This window comes from Oncorhynchus keta, chromosome 8, assembly GCF_023373465.1.
Source record: "Oncorhynchus keta strain PuntledgeMale-10-30-2019 chromosome 8, Oket_V2, whole genome shotgun sequence".
NCBI lineage: Eukaryota > Metazoa > Chordata > Actinopteri > Salmoniformes > Salmonidae > Oncorhynchus > Oncorhynchus keta.
This window is the reverse complement of record NC_068428.1, coordinates 36,966,649-36,989,139: the sequence shown is the minus strand read 5'-3', so window position 1 is coordinate 36,989,139 and position 22,491 is coordinate 36,966,649. Positions and strand designations below refer to the sequence as shown.

The following is a 22,491-nucleotide window of genomic DNA, read 5'->3' as shown; positions in this document are numbered from 1 at the left end:
ATACTGATTGTGTGTATGCTGATTGTGTGTGTATGCTGCTGTGTGTATATGCTGATTGTGTGTATGCTGATTGTGTGTATATGCTGATTGTGTGTATGCTGATTGTGTGTATGCTGATTGTGTGTGTATGCTGATTGTGTGTGTATGCTGATTGTGTGTATGCTGATTGTGTGTGTATGCTGATTGTGTGTGTATGCTGATTGTGTGTGTATGCTGATTGTGTGTGTGCTGATTGTGTGTGTGCTGATTGTGTGTGTATGCTGATTGTGTGTATGCTGATTGTGTGTGTATGCTGATTGTGTGTGTATGCTGATTGTGTGTGTATGCTGATTGTGTGTGTATGCTGATTGTGTGTGTATGCTGATTGTGTGTATGCTGATTGTGTGTGTATGCTGATTGTGTGTGTATGCTGATTGTGTGTATGCTGATTGTGTGTGTATACTGATTGTGTGTATATACTGATTGTGTGTATATGCTGATTGTGTGTATGCTGATTGTGTGTGTATGCTGATTGTGTGTGTATGCTGCTGTGTGTATATGCTGATTGTGTGTATGCTGATTGTGTGTGTATGCTGCTGTGTGTATATGCTGATTGTGTGTATGCTGATTGTGTGTGTATGCTGATTGTGTGTGTATGCTGCTGTGTGTATATGCTGATTGTGTGTGTATGCTGATTGTGTGTGTATGCTGATTGTGTGTATGCTGATTGTGTGTGTATGCTGATTGTGTGTATGCTGATTGTGTGTATATGCTGATTGTGTGTATATGCTGATTGTGTGTGTATGCTGCTGTGTGTATATGCTGATTGTGTGTATGCTGATTGTGTGTGTATGCTGATTGTGTGTGTATGCTGCTGTGTGTATATGCTGATTGTGTGTATGCTGATTGTGTGTGTATGCTGATTGTGTGTGTATGCTGCTGTGTGTATATGCTGATTGTGTGTATGCTGATTGTGTGTGTATGCTGATTGTGTGTGTATGCTGATTGTGTGTATATGCTGATTGTGTGTATGCTGATTGTGTGTGTATGCTGATTGTGTGTGTATGCTGATTGTGTGTATGCTGATTGTGTGTGTATGCTGATTGTGTGTATGCTGATTGTGTGTATATACTGATTGTGTGTGTATGCTGATTGTGTGTATATGCTGATTGTGTGTGTATGCTGCTGTGTGTATATACTGATTGTGTGTATATACTGATTGTGTGTATATGCTGATTGTGTGTGTATGCTGCTGTGTGTATATGCTGATTGTGTGTATGCTGATTGTGTGTGTATGCTGATTGTGTGTGTATGCTGCTGTGTGTATATGCTGATTGTGTGTGTATGCTGATTGTGTGTGTATGCTGCTGTGTGTATATGCTGATTGTGTGTGTATGCTGATTGTGTGTGTATGCTGATTGTGTGTATATGCTGATTCTGTGTGTATGCTGCTGTGTGTATATACTGATTGTGTGTATATGCTGATTGTGTGTGTATGCTGCTGTGTGTATGATGATTGTGTGTGTATGCTGATTGTGTGTGTATGCTGCTGTGTGTATATGCTGATTGTGTGTGCATATCGATGTGTGTGTCATTTAGCTGACTGTGTTTCAGTGCCTCCTGACTCCTAATGTAGAACAGAAAGGACATATCAGCAGTACACTATGACCTGAGATTGAAGTACAGTGTGTGTACATTGTGTGTGCAGTGTGTGTACAGTGTGTGCAGTGTGTGTGCAGTGTGTGTACAGTATGTGCAGTGTGTACAGTGTGTGTACATTGTGTGTGCAGTGTGTGTACAGTGTGTGCAGTGTGTGTGCAGTGTGTGTACAGTATGTGCAGTGTGTACAGTGTGTGTACATGTGTGTGTGCAGTGTGTGCAGGCTCTGATCAGGTTTGTACACCCAAACAAGGGCACTGCGTTCATCCACATCTGGCCTGTGCAGCCTCCCTACCACTGAGGAAGTACAGTTCATTGCTCAGCCCAGTCAACATTGTTCGCTGCAGTCTGGCCCCCATGGTGGAACAAACTCCCTCAGACGCCAGGACAGCGTGTCAATCACATTGTGTGTGTACAGTGTGTGTACAGTCTTCACAGTGTACCTGGACAGTGTGTAATCCTTCTCACCCCCTAACAGATTTAGATGCACTATTGTACAGTGGCTGTTCCACTGGATGTCATAAGGTGTATGTACAGTTTGTACAGTGTCTGGATAAGAGTGTCTGCTACAATGTACTGTAAATGTAATGTGTGTGTACATGTAAATGTGCAGTGTGTGTGTACAGTGTGTGTGTACAGTGTGTGTGTACAGTGTGTGTGTACAGTGTGTGTACAGTGTGTGTACAGTGTGTGTACATTGTGTGTGTACATTGTGTGTGTACAGTGTGTGTGTACAGTGTGTGTACAGTGTGTGTACAGTGTGTGTGCACAGTGTGTGTGTACAGTGTGTGTACATTGTGTGTGTACAGTGTGTGTGTACAGTGTGTGTGCACAGTGTGTGTGCACAGTGTGTGTGCACAGTGTGTGTGCACAGTGTGTGTGTACAGTGTGTGTGTACAGTGTGTGTACAGTGTGTGTGTACAGTGTGTGTGTACAGTGCATCACAGTACAGACCTCTTACAGCATAACCATCCTTTACAGAGGCAGGGAATGGGGGCAGGTTGTCTTTGGCATAAACCTCCTGAGCAAGGACTCGGCCCATCCCATCTAAAGAGAGATAGAGAGAAAGGAGGGAGAGAGAGAGAGGAAAAGAGAGTAGAGGTAGAGAAAGAGGAATTGAAAGAGAGAGAGAAAGGTAGAAGGAGAACGTAGAGAGAGGAAGAGGAGGGAGAGAGAGAGGAAAAGAGAGTAGAGGTAGAGAGAGAAAGAGAGCGAGAGTAGAGGTAGAGAAAGAGGAATTGAAAGAGAGAGAGAAAGGTAGAAGGAGAACGTAGAGAGAGGAAGAGGAGGGAGAGAGAGAGGAAAATAGTAGAGGTAGAGAGAGAAAGAGAGCGAGAGTAGAGGTAGAGAAAGAGGAATTGAAAGAGAGAAAGGTAGAAGGAGAACGTAGAGCGAGGAAGAGCAGGGAGAGAGAGCGAGAGAAGGAGATGTACAAGAGAGGGTGAGGGAGGGAGAGAGATGTACGAGAGATATGTACGAGAGAGAGAGATGTACGAGAGAGAGAGATGTACGAGAGAGAGAGATGTACGAGAGAGAGAGAGAGAGAGAGAGAGAGAGAGAGAGAGAGAGAGAGAGAGAGAGAGAGGGAGGGAGAGAGATGGGAGAGAGGGAGGGAGAGAGATGAGAGAGAGAGGGAGAGAGAGAGAGGGAGAGAAAGAGAGGGTGGGAGAGAGAGGAAGAGAGAGGGAGGGAGAGAGGGAGAGGGTGGGAGAGATGTACGAGAGGGGGAGAGAGAGAGAGAGAGAGAGAGAGGGAGGGAGAGAGATGTACGAGAGGGAGAGAGAGAGAGGGAGAGAGAGAGGGTGGGAGAGAGAGAGAGAGATGTATGAGAGGGAGAGAGAGGGAGAGAGATTTACGAGAGGGAGAGAGAGAGAGAGCCATAGAGAGGGAGGGAGAAGGAGGGAGGGATGAAGAGAGGGAGAGAGGGGAAGGGAGAGAAGGAGAGAGAGTCAGGTGTGAGAGGGATGTTGGAGAGATGGAGAGGGAGGGAGAGAGGGAGGAGTGGGAGAGGGAGGGAGAGAGGGAGGAGAGAGAGAGCGAGCGGGAGATGTACGAGAGAGAGAGAGAGAGAGAGAGATGGGGGAGGGAGAGAGGGAGGGAGGGAAGGAGAGCATCTGGTTCAGATGTAGATAGAGAGACATGTGCCGGAGGTGTGTGTGTTAGTGAGAGAGTGACACCTCTCATCAGGATCTCTGTGACTCACCACCTGACCAGAACAGCGCACACACACACACCTGCGTACTCTCTCTTGTCCCTTGCGCACAATTCCCCACATGTAACAATCTAAAAGTAGAAATGTTGGAAATATCTGTATAAGAACCATAAAAAACTGCCGGTTAGACTGCAGAGAGGAAAATAGACTGAAGAGAGAATGATCGACAGAGAGAAAGACACAGAAAGAGAGAGTGGGCGGAAGAAGAAAGCACTGCACTAAAATACCATGAGCTGCTAATAGTCTATAAATAGGGTGTGAGGGTGTGATTCACACACACACACACACACACACACACACACACACACACACACACACACACACACACACACACACACACACACACACACACACACACACACACACACACACACACACACACACACACACACACACACACACACACACACACACACACACACACACCTGTCCTCCATCTGTTTCTTATCTAAATATTTCATCCCACACCTCCACCCCTCCACCCTTCCATTCTCACACCCAATCATGAAACAGACTCTCTCAAAACAAAATGGCATCACTGTACAGGGTGAAAATAGAAGACACATAGAGAGGCCACCATGACTGTTCTATTAGTTATGACTGAGAGAGAGCTGAATCAGGAGTGTGTTCAAGCCCTCTCCCTGGCCCTGTCCAAGCCCTCCCCCTGGCCCTGTCCAAGCCCTCCCCCTGGCCCTGTCCAAGCCCTCCTGCTGGCCCTGTCCAAGCTCACCCCCTGTCCAAGCCCTCCCCTGGCCCTGTCCAATACCTCCTCCTGTCCAAGCCCTCCCCCTGGCCCTGTCCAAGCCCTCCCCCTGGCCCTGTCCAAGCCCTCCCCCTGGCCCTGTCCATGACCTCCCCCTATCCAAGACCTCCCCCTGGCCCTGTCCAAGACCTGGCCCTGTCCAAGACCTGGCCCTGTCCAAGACCTCCCCCTGGCCCTGTCCAAGACCTTCCCCTGGCCCTGTCCAAGACCTTCCCCTGGCCCTGTCCAAGACCTTCCCCTGGCCCTGTCCAAGACCTTCCCCTGGCCCTGTCCAAGACCTCCCACTGGCCCTGTCCAAGACCTTCCCCTGGCCCTGTCCAAGACCTTCCCCTGGCCCTGTCCAAGACCTCCCCCTGGCCCTGTCCAAGACCTTCCCCTGGCCCTGTCCAAGACCTTCCCCTGGCCCTGTCCAAGACCTCCCCCTGGCCCTGTCCAAGACCTCCCCCTGGCCCTGTCCAAGATCTTCCCCTGGCCCTGTCCAAGCCCTCCCCCTGGCCCTGTCAAGCCCTCCCCCTGGCCCTGTCCATGACCTCCCCCTATCCAAGACCTCCCCCTGGCCCTGTCCAAGACCTGGCCCTGTCCAAGACCTGGCCCTGTCCAAGACCTGGCCCTGTCCAAGACCTGGCCCTGTCCAAGACCTCCCCCTGGCCCTGTCCAAGACCTTCCCCTGGCCCTGTCCAAGACCTTCCCCTGGCCCTGTCCAAGACCTTCCCCTGGCCCTGTCCAAGACCTCCCACTGGCCCTGTCCAAGACCTTCCCCTGGCCCTGTCCAAGACCTTCCCCTGGCCCTGTCCAAGACCTTCCCCTGGCCCTGTCCAAGACCTTCCCCTGGCCCTGTCCAAGACCTTCCCCTGGCCCTGTCCAAGACCTTCCCCTGGCCCTGTCCAAGACCTCCCCCTGGCCCTGTCCAAGACCTCCCCTGGCCCTGTCCAAGACCTCCCCCTGGCCCTGTCCAAGACCTCCCCCTGGCCCTGTCCAAGACCTTCCCCTGGCCCTGTCCAACACCTCCCACTGGCCCTTCCCAAGACCCCCCACTGGCCCTGTCCAAGACCTCCCACTGGCCCTGTCCAAGACCTCCCACTGGCCCTGTCCAAGACCTCCCCCTGGCCCTGTCCAAGACCTCCCCCTGGCCCTGTCCAAGACCTCCCCCTGGCCCTGTCCAAGACCTCCCCCTGGCCCTGTCCAAGACCTCCCCCTGGCCAAGCCCCGAGGCTAGTGCCAAGGAAGCCCCAAGGCTAGTGCCAAGGCAGCCCTAAGGCTAGTGCCAAGGAAGCCCCAAGGCTAGTGCCAAGGAAGCCCTAAGGCTAGTGCCAAGGCAGCCCTAAGGCTAGTGCCAAGGCAGCCCCGAGGCTAGTACCAAGGAAGCCCCAAGGCTAGTGCCAAGGCAGCCCTAAGGATAGTGCCAAGGAAGCCCCGAGGCTAGTGCCAAGGAAGCCCCGAGGCTAGTGCCAAGGAAGCCCCAAGACTAGTGCCAAGGAGGCCCCGAGGCTAGTGCCAAGGAGGCCCCGAGGCTAGTGCCAAGGAGGCCCCGAGGCTAGTGCCAAGGAGGCCCCGAGGCTAGTGCCAAGGAGGCCCCGAGGCTAGTGCCAAGGAGGCCCCGAGGCTAGTGCCAAGGAGGCCCCGAGGCTAGTGCCAAGGAGGCCCCGAGGCTAGTGCCAAGGCAGCCCTAAGGCTAGTGCCAAGGCAGCCCTAAGGCTAGTGCCAAGGAAGACAGACACATACACGCATGCACACACACACATGCAGAAACACACACACACACTTTCTCTCTGTCTCTCGTTGTCTCACACATCTGTAGTTGAAGTGTTCAGTAAGGTGATAAACAGTAATCTCCTGCAGTCTGACCACTACAATACAGACCACTGTATATTTATGTGTGACATATGTGTTACTGTATATAGTTGATCTCACCTCTGTACTTGTGTGTACAGTGTGTGTTTGTACAGTGTTCTCCTGGAACCAAAAGGGTTCTCAGTGGAACCAAAAGGGTTCTCACTGGAACCAAAAGGGTTCTACCTGGAACCAAAAGGCTTTCTTCAAAGGGTTCTCCTATGGGGACAGTCGAAGATCCGTTTAAGGTTCTAGATAGCACCTTTATCTCTTAGAGTGTATCGCTGAGGTGTATATGTATATGTGTGTATGTATATGTGTGTGTATTTAAATGTGTGTGGGTGTGTATATGTATATGTGTGTATGTATATGTGTGCGTGTGTGTATATGTGTGTGTGTGTGTGTGTGTGTGTGTGTGTGTGTGTGTGTGTGTGTGTGTGCCGCTCCCTACCTCTGTAGTTGATGATCTCAGTCCCCAGCACAGCGGTCATCTCCAGGACAGTGATGAAGGCCTTGTCCATGGATGTAAGGGGGAAAGGTGACATGCGGTGTCTCCGGGCCACCTTGGTGATGTCCACCGCACTGTGACCTGATGGGACAGGACAGTCAGAGAGAGAGAAGGAGAGAGAGAGCGAGAGCGAGAAGGAGAGAGAAGGAGAGAGAGCGAGAAGGAGAGAGAGAGAAGGAGAAGAGAGAGAGAGAGAGAGAGAGAGAGAGAGAAGGAGAGAGAGAAGGAGAGAGAGAGACAGAGAAGGAGAGAGAGAGCGAGAGAGAGAAGGAGAGAGAAGGAGAGAGAAGAGAGAGAAGGAGAGAGAGAGAGAAGGAGAAGGAGAGAGAGAGAGAGAGAGAGAGAGAGAGAGAGAGAGAGAGAGAGAGAGAGAGAGAGAGAGAGAGAGAGAGAGAGAGATGTTGTTCTAATAACATAACATGTTGTTCTAATAACAGCAAAGGTAAGCGGAAGAGCAAGGTGAGGTGTAACTAATGTGCAATCTCTCTCCCCTGCTTTCCCTCTGCCTTGCAGCACAGAGAAGAGAAAGAAGCTTCTTGACCCAATTCCTCTCTTTTAAACGTATGCTTCCATAGCATATTTCAAATGAGTTAACATGAGCCTCACTCAGGCCCTGGCACAACATCACACACACACGGTTGTCGTTCTACAAGGGATGCTTTAATCCGCCTCTTAAAGACGTGTGGTGGAGGACTTACTTAAAGACGTGTGGTGGAGGACTTACTTAAAGACGTGTGGTGGAGGACTTACTTAAAGACGTGTGGTGGAGGACTTACTTAAAGACGTGTGGTGGAGGACTTAAAGACGTGGGGTGGAGGACTTAAAGACGTGGGGTGGAGGACTTACTTAAAGACGTGTGGTGGAGGACTTAAAGACGTGTGGTGGAGGACTTACTTAAAGACGTGTGGTGGAGGACTTACTTAAAGACGTGTGGTGGAGGACTTAAAGACGTGTGGTGGAGGACTTACTTAAAGACGTGTGGTGGAGGACTTACTTAAAGACGTGTGGTGGAGGACTTAAAGACGTGTGGTGGAGGACTTACTTAAAGACGTGTGGTGGAGGACTTAAAGACGTGTGGTGGAGGACTTACTTAAAGACGTGTGGTGGAGGACTTACTTAAAGACGTGTGGTGGAGGACTTAAAGACGTGTGGTGGAGGACTTACTTAAAGACGTGTGGTGGAGGACTTACTTAAAGACGTGTGGTGGAGGACTTAAAGACGTGTGGTGGAGGACTTACTTAAAGACGTGTGGTGGAGGACTTACTTAAAGACGTGTGGTGGAGGACTTAAAGACGTGTGGTGGAGGACTTACTTAAAGACGTGTGGTGGAGGACTTAAAGACGTGTGGTGGAGGACTTAAAGACGTGTGGTGGAGGACTTAAAGACGTGTGGTGGAGGACTTAAAGACATGTGGTGGAGGACTTAAAGACGTGTGGTGGAGGACTTAAAGACGTGTGGTGGAGGACTTAAAGACGTGTGGTGGAGGACTTACTTAAAGACGTGTGGTGGAGGACTTACTTAAAGACGTGTGATGGAGGACTTAAAGACGTGTGGTGGAGGACTTAAAGACGTGTGGTGGAGGACTTACTTAAAGACGTGTGGTGGAGGACTTAAAGACGTGTGGTGGAGGACTTAAAGACGTGTGGTGGAGGACTTAAAGACGTGTGGTGGAGGACTTAAAGACGTGTGGTGGAGGACTTACTTAAAGACGTGTGGTGGAGGACTGGTACTTAAAGACGTGTGGTGGAGGACTTAAAGACGTGTGGTGGAGGACTTACTTAAAGACGTGTGGTGGAGGACTTAAAGACGTGTGGTGGAGGACTTAAAGACGTGTGGTGGAGGACTTAAAAAGACGTGTGGTGGAGGACTTAAAGACATGTGGTGGAGACTTACTTAAAGACGTGTGGTGGAGGACTTACTTAAAGACGTGTGGTGGAGGACTTAAAGACGTGTGGTGGAGGACTTACTTAAAGACGTGTGGTGGAGGACTTACTTAAAGACGTGTGGTGGAGGACTTACTTAAAGACGTGTGGTGGAGGACTTAAAGACGTGTGGTGGAGGACTTACTTAAAGACGTGTGGTGGAGGACTTACTTAAAGACGTGTGGTGGAGGACTTAAAGACGTGTGGTGGAGGACTTACTTAAAGACGTGTGGTGGAGGACTTACTTAAAGACGTGTGGTGGAGGACTTAAAGACGTGTGGTGGAGGACTTATTTGGAGGACTTAAAGACGTGTGGTGGAGGACTTACTTTAAAGACGTGTGGTGGAGGACTTACTTAAAGACGTGTGGTGGAGGACTTACTTAAAGACGTGTGGTGGAGGACTTAGGACTTAAAGACGTGTGTGGAGGACTTAAAGACGTGTGGTGGAGGACTTAAACTTAAAGACGTGTGGTGGAGGACTTAAAGACGTGTGGTGGAGGACTTAAAGACGTGTGGTGGAGGACTTAAAGACGTGTGGTGGAGGACTTACTTAAAGACGTGTGGTGGAGGACTTAAAGACGTGTGGTGGAGGACTTACTTAAAGACGTGTGGTGGAGGACTTACTTAAAAAGACGTGTGGTGGAGGACTTACTTAAAGACGTGTGGTGGAGGACTTACTTAAAGACGTGTGGTGGAGGACTTACTTAAAGACGTGTGGTGGAGGACTTAAAGACGTGTGGTAAAGACGTGTGGTGGAGGACTTACTTAAAGACGTGTGGTGGAGGACTTACTTAAAGACGTGTGGTGGAGGACTTAAAGACGTGTGGTGGAGGACTTACTTAAAGACGTGTGGTGGAGGACTTACTTAAAGACGTGTGGTGGAGGACTTACTTAAACTTAAAGACGTGTGGTGGAGGACTTACTTAAAGACGTGTGGTGGAGGACTTACTTAAAGACGTGTGGTGGAGGACTTACTTAAAGACGTGTGGTGGAGGACTTACTTAAAGACGTGTGGTGGAGGACTTACTTAAAGACGTGTGGTGGAGGACTTAAAGACGTGTGGTGGAGGACTTACTTAAAGACGTGTGGTGGAGGACTTACTTAAAGACGTGTGGTGGAGGACTTACTTAAAGACGTGTGGTGGAGGACTTACTTAAAGACGTGTGGTGGAGGACTTACTTAAAGACGTGTGGTGGAGGACTTACTTAAAGACGTGTGGTGGAGGACTTACTTAAAGACGTGTGGTGGAGGACTTAAAGACGTGTGGTGGAGGACTTAAAGACGTGTGGTGGAGGACTTACTTAAAGACGTGTGGTGGAGGACTTAAAGACGTGTGGTGGAGGACTTAAAGACGTGTGGTGGAGGACTTAAAGACGTGTGGTGGAGGACTTACTTAAAGACGTGTGGTGGAGGACTTAAAGACGTGTGGTGGAGGACTTAAAGACGTGTGGTGGAGGACTTAAAGACGTGTGGTGGAGGACTTAAAGACGTGTGGTGGAGGACTTACTTAAAGACGTGTGGTGGAGGACTTACTTAAAGACGTGTGGTGGAGGACTTAAAGACGTGTGGTGGAGGACTTACTTAAAGACGTGTGGTGGAGGACTTACTTAAAGACGTGTGGTGGAGGACTTAAAGACGTGTGGTGGAGGACTTACTTAAAGACGTGTGGTGGAGGACTTACTTAAAGACGTGTGGTGGAGGACTTAAAGGTGGAGGACTTAAAGACGTGTGGTGGAGGACTTACTTAAAAAGGACGTAAAGTGGTGGTGGAGGACTTACTTAAAGACGTGTGGTGGAGGACTTAAAGACGTGTGGTGGAGGACTTACTTAAAGACGTGTGGTGGAGGACTTAAAGACGTGTGGTGGAGGACTTACTTAAAGACGTGTGGTGGAGGACTTAAAGACGTGTGGTGGAGGACTTAAAGACGTGTGGTGGAGGACTTACTTAAAGACGTGTGGTGGAGGACTTACTTAAAGACGTGTGGTGGAGGACTTACTTAAAGACGTGTGGTGGAGGACTTAAAGACGTGTGGTGGAGGACTTACTTAAAGACGTGTGGTGGAGGACTTAAAGACGTGTGGTGGAGGACGTGTGGTACTTAAAGACGTGTGGTGGAGGACTTACTTAAAGACGTGTGGTGGAGGACTTACTTAAAGACGTGTGTGGAGGAGGACTTAAAGACGTGTGGTGGAGGACTTACTTAAAGACGTGTGGTGGAGGACTTACTTAAAGACGTGTGGTGGAGGACTTAAAGACGTGTGGTGGAGGTAAAGACGTGTGGTGGAGGACTTACTTAAAGACGTGTGGTGGAGGACTTACTTAAAGACGTGTGGTGGAGGACTTACTTAAAGACGTGTGGTGGAGGACTTACTTAAAGACGTGTGGTGGAGGACTTACTTAAAGACGTGTGGTGGAGGACTTACTTAAAGACGTGTGGTGGAGGACTTAAAGACGTGTGGTGGAGGACTTAAAGACGTGTGGTGGAGGACTTAAAGACGTGTGGTGGAGGACTTACTTAAAGACGTGTGGTGGAGGACTTAAAAACGTGTGGTGGAGGACTTACTTAAAGACGTGTGGTGGAGGACTTACTTAAAGACGTGTGGTGGAGGACTTACTTAAAGACGTGTGGTGGAGGACTTACTTAAAGACGTGTGGTGGAGGACTTACTTAAAGACGTGTGGTGGAGGACTTACTTAAAGACGTGTGGTACTTAAAGACGTGTGGTGGAGGACTTACTTAAAGACGTGTGGTGGAGGACTTACTTAAAGACGTGTGGTGGAGGACTTAAAGACGTGTGGTGGAGGACTTACTTAAAGACGTGGTGGTGGAGGACTTACTTAAAGACGTGTGGTGGAGGACTTACTTAAAGACGTGTGGTGGAGGACTTACTTAAAGACGTGTGGTGGAGGACTTACTTAAAGACGTGTGGTGGAGGACTTACTTAAAGACGTGTGGTGGAGGACTTAAAGACGTGTGGTGGAGACTTACTTAAAGACTGGTGGAGGACTTAAAGACGTGTGGTGGAGGACTTAAAGACGTGTGGTGGAGGACTTACTTAAAGACGTGTGGTGGAGGACTTACTTAAAGACGTGTGGTGGAGGACTTACTTAAAGACGTGTGGTGGAGGACTTACTTAAAGACGTGTGGTGGAGGACATAAAGACGTGGGGTGGAGGACTTAAAGACGTGTGGTGGAGGACTTACTTAAAGACGTGTGGTGGAGGACTTAAAGACGTGGGGTGGAGGACTTACTTAAAGACGTGTGGTGGAGGACTTACTTAAAGACGTGTGGTGGAGGACTTACTTAAAGACGTGTGGTGGAGGACTTACTTAAAGACGTGTGGTGGAGGACTTAAAGACGTGTGGTGGAGGACTTACTTAAAGACGTGTGGTGGAGGACTTACTTAAACTTACTTAAAGACGTGTGGTGGAGACTTACTTAAAGACGTGTGGTGGAGGACTTACTTAAAGACGTGTGGTGGAGGACTTACTTAAAGACGTGTGGTGGAGGACTTACTTAAAGACGTGTGGTGGAGGACTTACTTAAAGACGTGTGGTGGAGGACTTACTTAAAGACGTGTGGTGGAGGACTTACTTAAAGACGTGTGGTGGAGGACTTACTTAAAGACGTGTGGTGGAGGACTTACTTAAAGACGTGTGGTGGAGGACTTACTTAAAGACGTGTGGTGGAGGACTTACTTAAAGACGTGTGGTGGAGGACTTAAAGACGTGTGGTGGAGGACTTACTTAAAGACGTGTGGTGGAGGACTTACTTAAAGACGTGTGGTGGAGGACTTACTTAAAGACGTGTGGTGGAGGACTTACTTAAAGACGTGTGGTGGAGGACTTACTTAAAGACGTGTGGTGGAGGACTTATTTAAAGACGTGTGGTGGAGGACTTACTTAAAGACGTGTGGTGGAGGACTTACTTAAAGACGTGTGGTGGAGGACTTTAAAGACGTGTGGTGGAGGACTTACTTAAAGACGTGTGGTGGAGGACTTAAAGACGTGTGGTGGAGGACTTACTTAAAGACGTGTGGTGGAGGACTTACTTAAAGACGTGTGGTGGAGGACTTACTTAAAGACGTGTGGTGGAGGACTTACTTAAAGACGTGTGGTGGAGGACTTAAAGACGTGTGGTGGAGGACTTACTTAAAGACGTGTGGTGGAGGACTTAAAGACGTGTGGTGGAGGACTTACTTAAAAAGACGTGTGGTGGAGGACTTACTTAAAGACGTGTGGTGGAGGACTTACTTAAAGACGTGTGGAGGACTTACTTAAAGACGTGTGGTGGAGGACTTACTTAAAGACGTGTGGTGGAGGACTTACTTAAACGTTGGAGGACTTAAAGACGTGTGGTGGAGGACTTACTTAAAGACGTGTGGTGGAGGACTTACTTAAAGACGTGTGGTGGAGGACTTACTTAAAGACGTGTGGTGGAGGACTTACTTAAAGACGTGTGGTGGAGGACTTACTTAAAGACGTGTGGTGGAGGACTTACTTAAAGACGTGTGGTGGAGGACTTACTTAAAGACGTGTGGTGGAGGACTTAAAGACGTGTGGTGGAGGACTTACTTAAAGACGTGTGGTGGAGGACTTACTTAAAGACGTGTGGTGGAGGACTTATTTTAAAGACGTGTGGTGGAGGACTTACTTAAAGACGTGTGGTGGAGGACTGGTGGAGGACTTAAAGACGTGTGGTGGAGGACTTACTTAAAGACGCGTGGTGGAGGACTTACTTAAAGACGCGTGGTGGAGGACTTACTTAAAGACGTGTGGTGGAGGACTTACTTAAAGACGTGTGGTGGAGGACTTACTTAAAGACGTGTGGTGGAGGACTTACTTAAAGACGTGTGGTGGAGGACTTACTTAAAGACGTGTGGTGGAGGACTTACTTAAAGACGTGTGGTGGAGGACTTAAAGACGTGTGGTGGAGGACTTACTTAAAGACGTGTGGTGGAGGACTTAAAGACGTGTGGTGGAGGACTTACTTAAAGACGTGTGGTGGAGGACTTATTTAAACGCGTGGTGGAGGACTTGTGGTGGAGGACTTACTTAAAGACGTGTGGTGGAGGACTTACTTAAAGACGTGTGGTGGAGGACTTACTTAAAGACGTGTGGTGGAGGACTTACTTAAAGACGTGTGGTGAGGAGACGTAAAGTGGTGGAGGACTTACTTAAACGTGTGGTGGAGGACGTGTGGTGGAGGACTTACTTAAAGACGTGTGGTGGAGGACTTACTTAAAGACGTGTGGTGGAGGACTTACTTAAAGACGTGTGGTGGAGGACTTAAAGACGTGTGGTGGAGGACTTACTTAAAGACGTGTGGTGGAGGACTTACTTAAAGACGTGTGGTGGAGGACTTACTTAAAGACGTGTGGTGGAGGACTTACTTAAAGACGTGTGGTGGAGGACTTAAAGACGTGTGGTGGAGGACTTACTTAAAGACGTGTGGTGGAGGACTTACTTAAAGACGTGTGGTGGAGGACTTACTTAAAGACGTGTGGTGGAGGACTTACTTAAAGACGTGTGGTGGAGGACTTACTTAAAGACGTGTGGTGGAGGACTTACTTAAAGACGTGTGGTGGAGGACTTACTTAAAGACGTGTGGTGGAGGACTTACTTAAAGACGTGTGGTGGAGGACTTACTTAAAGACGTGTGGTGGAGGACTTACTTAAAGACGTGTGGTGGAGGTAAAGACGTGTGGTGGAGGACTTACTTAAAGACGTGGTGGAGGTAAAGACGTGTGGTGGAGGACTTACTTAAAGACGTGTGGTGGAGGACTTACTTAAAGACGTGTGGTGGAGGACTTACTTAAAGACGTGTGGTGGAGGACTTACTTAAAGACGTGTGGTGGAGGACTTACTTAAAGACGTGTGGTGGAGGACTTAAAGACGTGTGGTGGAGGACTTACTTAAAGACGTGTGGTGGAGGACTTACTTAAAGACGTGTGGTGGAGGACTTACTTAAAGACGTGTGGTGGAGGACTTACTTAAAGACGTGTGGTGGAGGACTTACTTAAAGACGTGTGGTGGAGGACTTACTTAAAGACGTGTGGTGGAGGACTTACTTAAAGACGTGTGGTGGAGGACTTACTTAAAGACGTGTGGTGGAGGACTTACTTAAAGACGTGTGGTGGAGGACTTACTTAAAGACGTGTGGTGGAGGACTTACTTAAAGACGTGGGGTGGAGGACTTAAAGACGTGTGGTGGAGGACTTACTTAAAGACGTGTGGTGGAGGACTTAAAGACGTGTGGTGGAGGACTTACTTAAAGACGTGGTGGTGGAGGACTTACTTAAAGACGTGTGGTGGAGGACTTACTTAAAGACGTGTGGTGGAGGACTTACTTAAAGACGTGTGGTGGAGGACTTAAAGACGTGTGGTGGAGGACTTACTTAAAGACGTGTGGTGGAGGACTTAAAGACGTGTGGTGGAGGACTTACTTAAAGACGTGTGGTGGAGGACTTACTTAAAGACGTGTGGTGGAGGACTTAAAGACGTGTGGTGGAGGACTTACTTAAAGACGTGTGGTGGAGGACTTACTTAAAGACGTGTGGTGGAGGACTTACTTAAAGACGTGTGGTGGAGGACTTAAAGACGTGTGGTGGAGGACTTACTTAAAGACGTGTGGTGGAGGACTTACTTAAAGACGTGTGGTGGAGGACTTACTTAAAGACGTGTGGTGGAGGACTTACTTAAAGACGTGTGGTGGAGGACTTACTTAAAGACGTGTGGTGGAGGACTTACTTAAAGACGTGTGGTGGAGGACTTACTTAAAGACGTGTGGTGGAGGACTTACTTAAAGACGCGTGGTGGAGGACTTACTTAAAGACGTGTGGTGGAGGACTTACTTAAAGACGCGTGGTGGAGGACTTATTTAAAGACGTGTGGTGGAGGACTTACTTAAAGACGTGTGGTGGAGGACTTAAAGACGTTGGTGGAGGACTTATTTAAAAAGACGTGTGGTGGAGGACTTACTTAAAGACGTGTGGTGGAGGACTTACTTAAAGACGTGTGGTGGAGGACTTATTTAAAGACGTGTGGTGGAGGACTTATTTAAAGACGTGTGGTGGAGGACTTAAAGACGTGTGGTGGAGGACTTACTTAAAGACGTGTGGTGGAGGACTTACTTAAAGACGTGTGGTGGAGGACTTAAAGACGTGTGGTGGAGGACTTACTTAAAGACGTGTGGTGGAGGACTTACTTAAAGACGTGTGGTGGAGGACTTATTTAAAGACGTGTGGTGGAGGACTTACTTAAAGACGTGTGGTGGAGGACTTACTTAAAGACGTGTGGTGGAGGACTTACTTAAAGACGTGTGGTGGAGGACTTAAAGACGTGTGGTGGAGGACTTACTTAAAGACGTGTGGTGGAGGACTTACTTAAAGACGTGTGGTGGAGGACTTACTTAAAGACGTGTGGTGGAGGACTTACTTAAAGACGTGTGGTGGAGGACTTACTTAAAGACGTGTGGTGGAGGACTTACTTAAAGACGTGTGGTGGAGGACTTACTTAAAGACGTGTGGTGGAGGACTTACTTAAAGACGTGTGGTGGAGGACTTAAAGACGTGTGGTGGAGGACTTACTTAAAGACGTGTGGTGGAGGACTTACTTAAAGACGTGTGGTGGAGGACTTACTTAAAGACGTGTGGTGGAGGACTTACTTAAAGACGTGTGGTGGAGGACTTACTTAAAGACGTGTGGTGGAGGACTTACTTAAAGACGTGTGGTGGAGGACTTACTTAAAGACGTGTGGTGGAGGACTTATTTAAAGACGTGTGGTGGAGGACTTAAATTGGTGGAGGACTTAAAGACGTGTGGTGGAGGACTTATTTAAAGACGTGTGGTGGAGTACTTAAAGACGTGTGGTGGAGGACTTACTTAAAGACGTGTGGTGGAGGACTTACTTAAAGACGTGTGGTGGAGGACTTACTTAAAGACGTGTGGTGGAGGACTTACTTAAAGACGTGTGGTGGAGGACTTACTTAAAGACGTGTGGTGGAGGACTTACTTAAAGACGTGTGGTGGAGGACTTACTTAAAGACGTGTGGTGGAGGACTTACTTAAAGACGTGTGGTGGAGGACTTACTTAAAGACGTGTGGTGGAGGACTTACTTAAAGACGTGTGGTGGAGGACTTACTTAAAGACGTGGAGGAGGACTTAAAGTGGTGGAGGACTTATTTAAAGACGTGTGGTGGAGGACTTACTTAAAGACGTGTGGTGGAGGACTTACTTAAACTTACTTAAAGACGTGTGGTGGAGGACTTACTTAAAGACGTGTGGTGGAGGACTTACTTAAAGACGTGTGGTGGAGGACTTACTTAAAGACGTGTGGTGGAGGACTTACTTAAAGACGTGTGGTGGAGGACTTACTTAAAGACGTGTGGTGGAGGACTTACTTAAAGACGTGTGGTGGAGGACTTAAAGACGTGTGGTGGAAAGACTTAAAGACGTGTGGTGGAGGACTTACTTAAAGACGTGTGGTGGAGGACTTACTTAAAGACGTGTGGTGGAGGACTTAAAGACGTGTGGTGGAGGACTTAAAGACGTGTGGTGGAGGACTTACTTAAAGACGTGTGGTGGAGGACTTACTTAAAGACGTGTGGTGGAGGACTTAAAGACGTGTGGTGGAGGACTTACTTAAAGACGTGTGTGGTGGAACTTACTTAAACGTGTGGTGGAGGACTTACTTAAAGACGTGTGGTGGAGGACTTAAAGACGTGTGGTGGAGGACTTAAAGACGTGTGGTGGAGGACTTAAAGACGTGTGGTGGAGGACTTACTTAAAGACGTGTGGTGGAGGACTTATTTAAAGACGTGTGGTGGAGGACTTATTTAAAGACGTGTGGTGGAGGACTTACTTAAAGACGTGTGGTGGAGGACTTACTTAAAGACGTGTGGTGGAGGACTTAAAGACGTGTGGTGGAGGACTTAAAGACGTGTGGTGGAGGACTTACTTAAAGACGTGTGGTGGAGGACTTACTTAAAGACGTGTGGTGGAGGACTTAAAGACGTGTGGTGGAGGACTTACTTAAAGACGTGTGGTGGAGGACTTATTTAAAGACGTGTGGTGGAGGACTTACTTAAAGACGTGTGGTGGAGGACTTAAAGACGTGTGGTGGAGACTTACTTAAAGACGTGTGGTGGAGGACTTAAAGACGTGTGGTGGAGGACTTAAAGACGTGTGGTGGAGGACTTAAAGACGTGTGGTGGAGGACTTAAAGACGTGGGGTGGAGGACTTAAAGACGTGGGGTGGAGGACTTACTTAAAGACGTGTGGTGGAGGACTTAAAGACGTGTGGTGGAGGACTTACTTAAAGACGTGTGGTGGAGGACTTAAAGACGTGTGGTGGAGGACTTAAAGACGTGTGGTGGAGGACTTATTTAAAGACGTGTGGTGGAGGACTTAAAGACGTGTGGTGGAGGACTTAAAGACGTGTGGTGGAGGACTTAAAGACGTGTGGTGGAGGACTTACTTAAAGACGTGTGGTGGAGGACTTAAAGACGTGTGGTGGAGGACTTAAAGACGTGTGGTGGAGGACTTAAAGACGTGTGGTGGAGGACTTACTTAAAGACGTGTGGTGGAGGACTTAAAGACGTGGGGTGGAGGACTTACTTAAAGACGTGTGGTGGAGGACTTAAAGACGTGTGGTGGAGGACTTAAAGACGTGTGGTGGAGGACTTAAAGACGTGTGGTGGAGGACTTACTTAAAGACGTGTGGTGGAGGACTTACTTAAAGACGTGGGGTGGAGGACTTACTTAAAGACGTGTGGTGGAGGACTTAAAGATGTGTGGTGGAGGACTTACTTACTTGATCTCAGGATATTTTCTTTGCTGCTGCATCGTGACTGCACCTGGAGAGAGAGAGAAGAGAGAAGAGAGAGAAGAGAGAAGAGAGAAGAGAGAAGAGAGAAGAGAGAGAAACGAGAGAAACGAGAGAAACGAGAGAGAAGAGAGAAGAGAGAGAAGAGAGAGGGAGAAGAGAGTGAAGAGAGTGAAGAGAGAGAAGAGAGAGAAGAGAGAGGGAGAAGAGAGAGAGAGAGGGAGAAGAGAGAGGAGAGAGACGAGAGACGAGAGAGGAGAGAGACGAGAGAGAAGAGAGACGAGAGAGAAGAGAGAGAAGAGAGAGAAGAGAGAAGAGAGAGAGAGAAGAGAGGGGGAGAAGAGAGAAGAGAGAGAAGAGAGAGGGAGAAGAGAGAGAAGAGAGAGAGAGACGAGAGAGAAGAGAGAGAGAGACGAGAGAGAAGAGAGAGGGAGAAGAGAGAGAGGAGAGAGGGAGAAGAGAGAGAAGAGAGAGAGAGAAGAGGGAGAAGAGAGAGAGAAGAGAGGAGGGAGAGGAGAGAAGAGAGGAGGGAGAGGAGATAAGAGAGGGAGAAGAGGGAGAAGAGAGGGAGAAGAGAGAGAAGAGGGAGAAGAGAGAGAGAAGAGGGAGAAGAGGGAGAGAAGAGGGAGAAGAGAGGAGGGAGAAGAGAGAGAGAGGAGGGAGAAGAGAGAGAGAAGAGGGAGAAGAGAGAGAGAAGAGGGAGAAGAGAGGGAGAAGAGAGGGAGAAGAGAGAGAGAGAAGCGGGAGAAGAGAGAGAGAAGAGAGGAGGGAGAGAAGAGAGAGAAGAGAGACAGAAGAGAGGAGGGAGAGAAGAGAGAGAAGAGAGGGAGAGAAGAGAGAGAAGAGAGTGAGAGAAGAGAGAGAAGAGAGCGAGAGGAGAGAAGAGAGAGGGAGAAGAGAGAGAGAAGAGGGAGAAGAGAGAGAAGAGGGAGAAGAGAGGGAGAAGAGAGAGAGAGAAGAGGGAGAGAAGAGAGGGAGAGGAGGAGAGAGGAGGAGAGAGGAGGGAGAGGAGAGAAGAGAGAGAGAAGAGAGAGAAGGAGAGAAGAGAGGTAGAAGAGAGAGGGAGAAGAGAGAGGGAGAAGAGAGAAGGACAACGAGAGAAGAGACAAAGAGAGAGGGAGAAGAGAGAAGGACAAAGAGAGAGGGAGAAGAGAGAAAAAAAGAGAGAGGGAGAAGAGAGAAGGACAAAGAGAGAAGGACAAAGAGAGAAGGACAAAGAGAGAAGGACAAAGAGAGAAGGACAAAGAGAGAAGGACAAAGAGAGAGGGAGAAGAGAGAGGGAGAAAAGAGGGAGAAGAGAGAAGGACAAAGAGAGAGGGAGAAGAAAGAGAGACAGAAAGAAACAGACAGACCGAGAGAGAAATAGTATGAGATAAAAAAAATACCAGGTTGCTCTTTTGACGTGTGAAAGATGAGATGTTTTCGCAACAGTCAAAAAGCGACAGAGGAAGAGTTATGAGACCCTACACTCTAACCTGGTATGTTACAGTGATAGAGGTTGGATTCATTTAACTGAGCTAAAATAGATGAGTTCATTTCAAAGGTATAATAGATGAGTTAAATGAACGGATAGATATAGTGGATCAAGTCAACAACAGATCTATTAACAGGATAAATAGCTATAATAGTAAATGTGCAGTACTGACAGTGTGGTGCAGGAAGGATGCATTTCTCTGAAAACATCTGATTCTATAAGAACGCTAAGCTAACGCTTAACTAACGCTTGTCTAATGCTACTGTAGCAGTCAAACGGACACACCTACTCACTCATGATGCCAAGAGTGTACAAAGCTGTAATCAATCAAAGGAAATGGTGGCTAATTTGGAGAACCTGAAATATATTTTGTTTAACACCTTTTTGGTTACTACGTTTCCATACGTGTTATCTGATTAAATGTTATCTCATAGTTTTGATGTCTTCATTATTCTACAATGTAGAAAATAGTCTCAATAAAGAAAAACCCCTGAATGAGTAGGTCCATCCTTTTGACTGGTGCTGTATATAGAGACTAGAGGAGATAGACAGAGGGAGTGATTAGAGGGATGTGGTACAGTACGCTAAACCCTCACACACTCTGAGAATATGTGTGTATATGTGTGTGTGTGTGTGTGTGTGTGTGTGTGTGTGTGTGTGTGTGTGTGTGTGTGTGTGTTGGGGTGGGAGGGAGTTACGATCAGTTTTAATTATTATATTCTGTCTGTCAGACTGTCTGTCTCTATTCCTTTCAGCCTCTATCCCTGTGTCTGTCTGTCTGTCTGTGTGTATCCCTCTGTCTGTCTGTCTGTCTGTCTGTCTGTCTGTCTGTCTGTCTGTCTGTCTGTCTGTCTGTATCCCTGTGTCTGTCTGTCCGTCTGTATCCCTGTGTCTGTCTGTCTGTCTGTATCCCTGTGTCTGTCTGTCTGTCTGTATCCCTGTGTCTGTCTGTCTGTCTGTCTGTCTGTCTGTCTGTCTGTCTGTCTGTCTGTCTGTCTGTATCCCTGTGTCTGTCTGTCTGTCTGTCTGTATCCCTGTGTCTGTCTGTCTGTCTGTATCCCTGTGTCTGTCTGTCTGTCTGTCTGTCTGTCTGTCTGTCTGTCTGTCTGTCTGTCTGTCTGTCTGTATCCCTGTGTCTGTCTGTCTGTCTGTCTGTCTGTCTGTCTGTATCCCTGTGTCTGTCTGTCTGTCTGTCTGTCTGTCTGTCTGTATCCCTGTGTCTGTCTGTCTGTCTGTCTGTCTGTCTGTCTGTCTGTCTGTCTGTCTGTATCCCTGTGTCTGTCTGTCTGTCTGTCTGTCTGTCTGTCTGTCTGTCTGTCTGTCTGTCTGTATCCCTGTGTCTGTCTGTCTGTCTGTCTGTCTGTCTGTCTGTCTGTCTGTCTGTATCCCTGTGTCTGTCTGTCTGTATCCCTGTCTGTCTGTCTGTCTGTCTGTCTGTCTGTCTGTCTGTCTGTCTGTCTGTATCCCTGTGTCTGTCTGTCTGTCTGTCTGTCTGTCTGTCTGTCTGTCTGTCTGTCTGTCTGTCTGTCTGTCTGTCTGTCTGTATCCCTGTGTCTGTCTGTCTGTCTGTCTGTCTGTCTGTCTGTCTGTCTGTATCCCTGTGTCTGTCTGTCTGTCTGTCTGTCTGTCTGTCTGTATACCTGTGTCTGTCTGTCTGTCTGTATCCCTGTGTCTGTCTGTCTGTCTGTATCCCTGTGTCTGTCTGTCCGTCTGTATCCCTGTGTCTGTCTGTCTGTCTGTCTGTCTGTCTGTCTGTCTGTCTGTCTGTCTGTCTGTCTGTCTGTCTGTCTGTCTGTCTGTCTGTCTGTCTGTCTGTCTGTATCCCTGTGTCTGTCTGTCTGTCTGTATCCCTGTGTCTGTCTGTCTGTCTGTATCCCTGTGTCTGTCTGTCTGTATCCCTGTGTCTGTCTGTCTGTATCCCTGTGTCTGTATCCCTGTGTCTGTCTGTCTGTCTGTCTGTCTGTCTGTCTGTATCCCTGTGTCTGTCTGTCTGTCTGTCTGTCTGTCTGTCTGTCTGTATCCCTGTGTCTGTCTGTCTGTCTGTATCCCATTGTCTGTCTGTCTGTCTGTATCCCATTGTCTGTCTGTCTGTCTGTCTGTGTCTGTATCCCTGTGTCTGTCTGTCTGTCTGTATTCCTGTGTCTGTCTGTCTGTCTGTATCCCTGTGTCTGTCTGTCTGTATCCCTGTGTCTGTCTGTCTGTCTGTCTGTCTGTCTGTCTGTCTGTATCCCATTGTCTGTCTGTCTGTCTGTCTGTCTGTATCCCTGTGTCTGTCTGTCTTTCTGTATCCCTGTGTCTGTCTGTCTGTCTGTCTCTG

General features: G+C 48.3%; 1 protein-coding gene across 13 annotated transcripts in view; it reads right to left on the bottom strand.

Moving 5' to 3' along the window:
* LOC118387150 (gephyrin-like) overlaps window positions 1-22,491 on the bottom strand; it is a 266,961-nt gene that overhangs the window by 42,260 nt on the left and 202,210 nt on the right. For all 13 annotated transcript variants that reach the window (XM_052524120.1, XM_052524123.1, XM_052524127.1 and 10 more), the window contains 3 exons: window positions 18,689-18,731; window positions 6,895-7,032; window positions 2,593-2,685 (listed from right to left, as the gene is read on the bottom strand). In XM_052524120.1, the coding sequence (XP_052380080.1) occupies window positions 2,593-2,685; window positions 6,895-7,032; window positions 18,689-18,731 (274 nt within the window). The remainder of the gene's footprint in view (window positions 1-2,592; window positions 2,686-6,894; window positions 7,033-18,688; window positions 18,732-22,491) is intronic.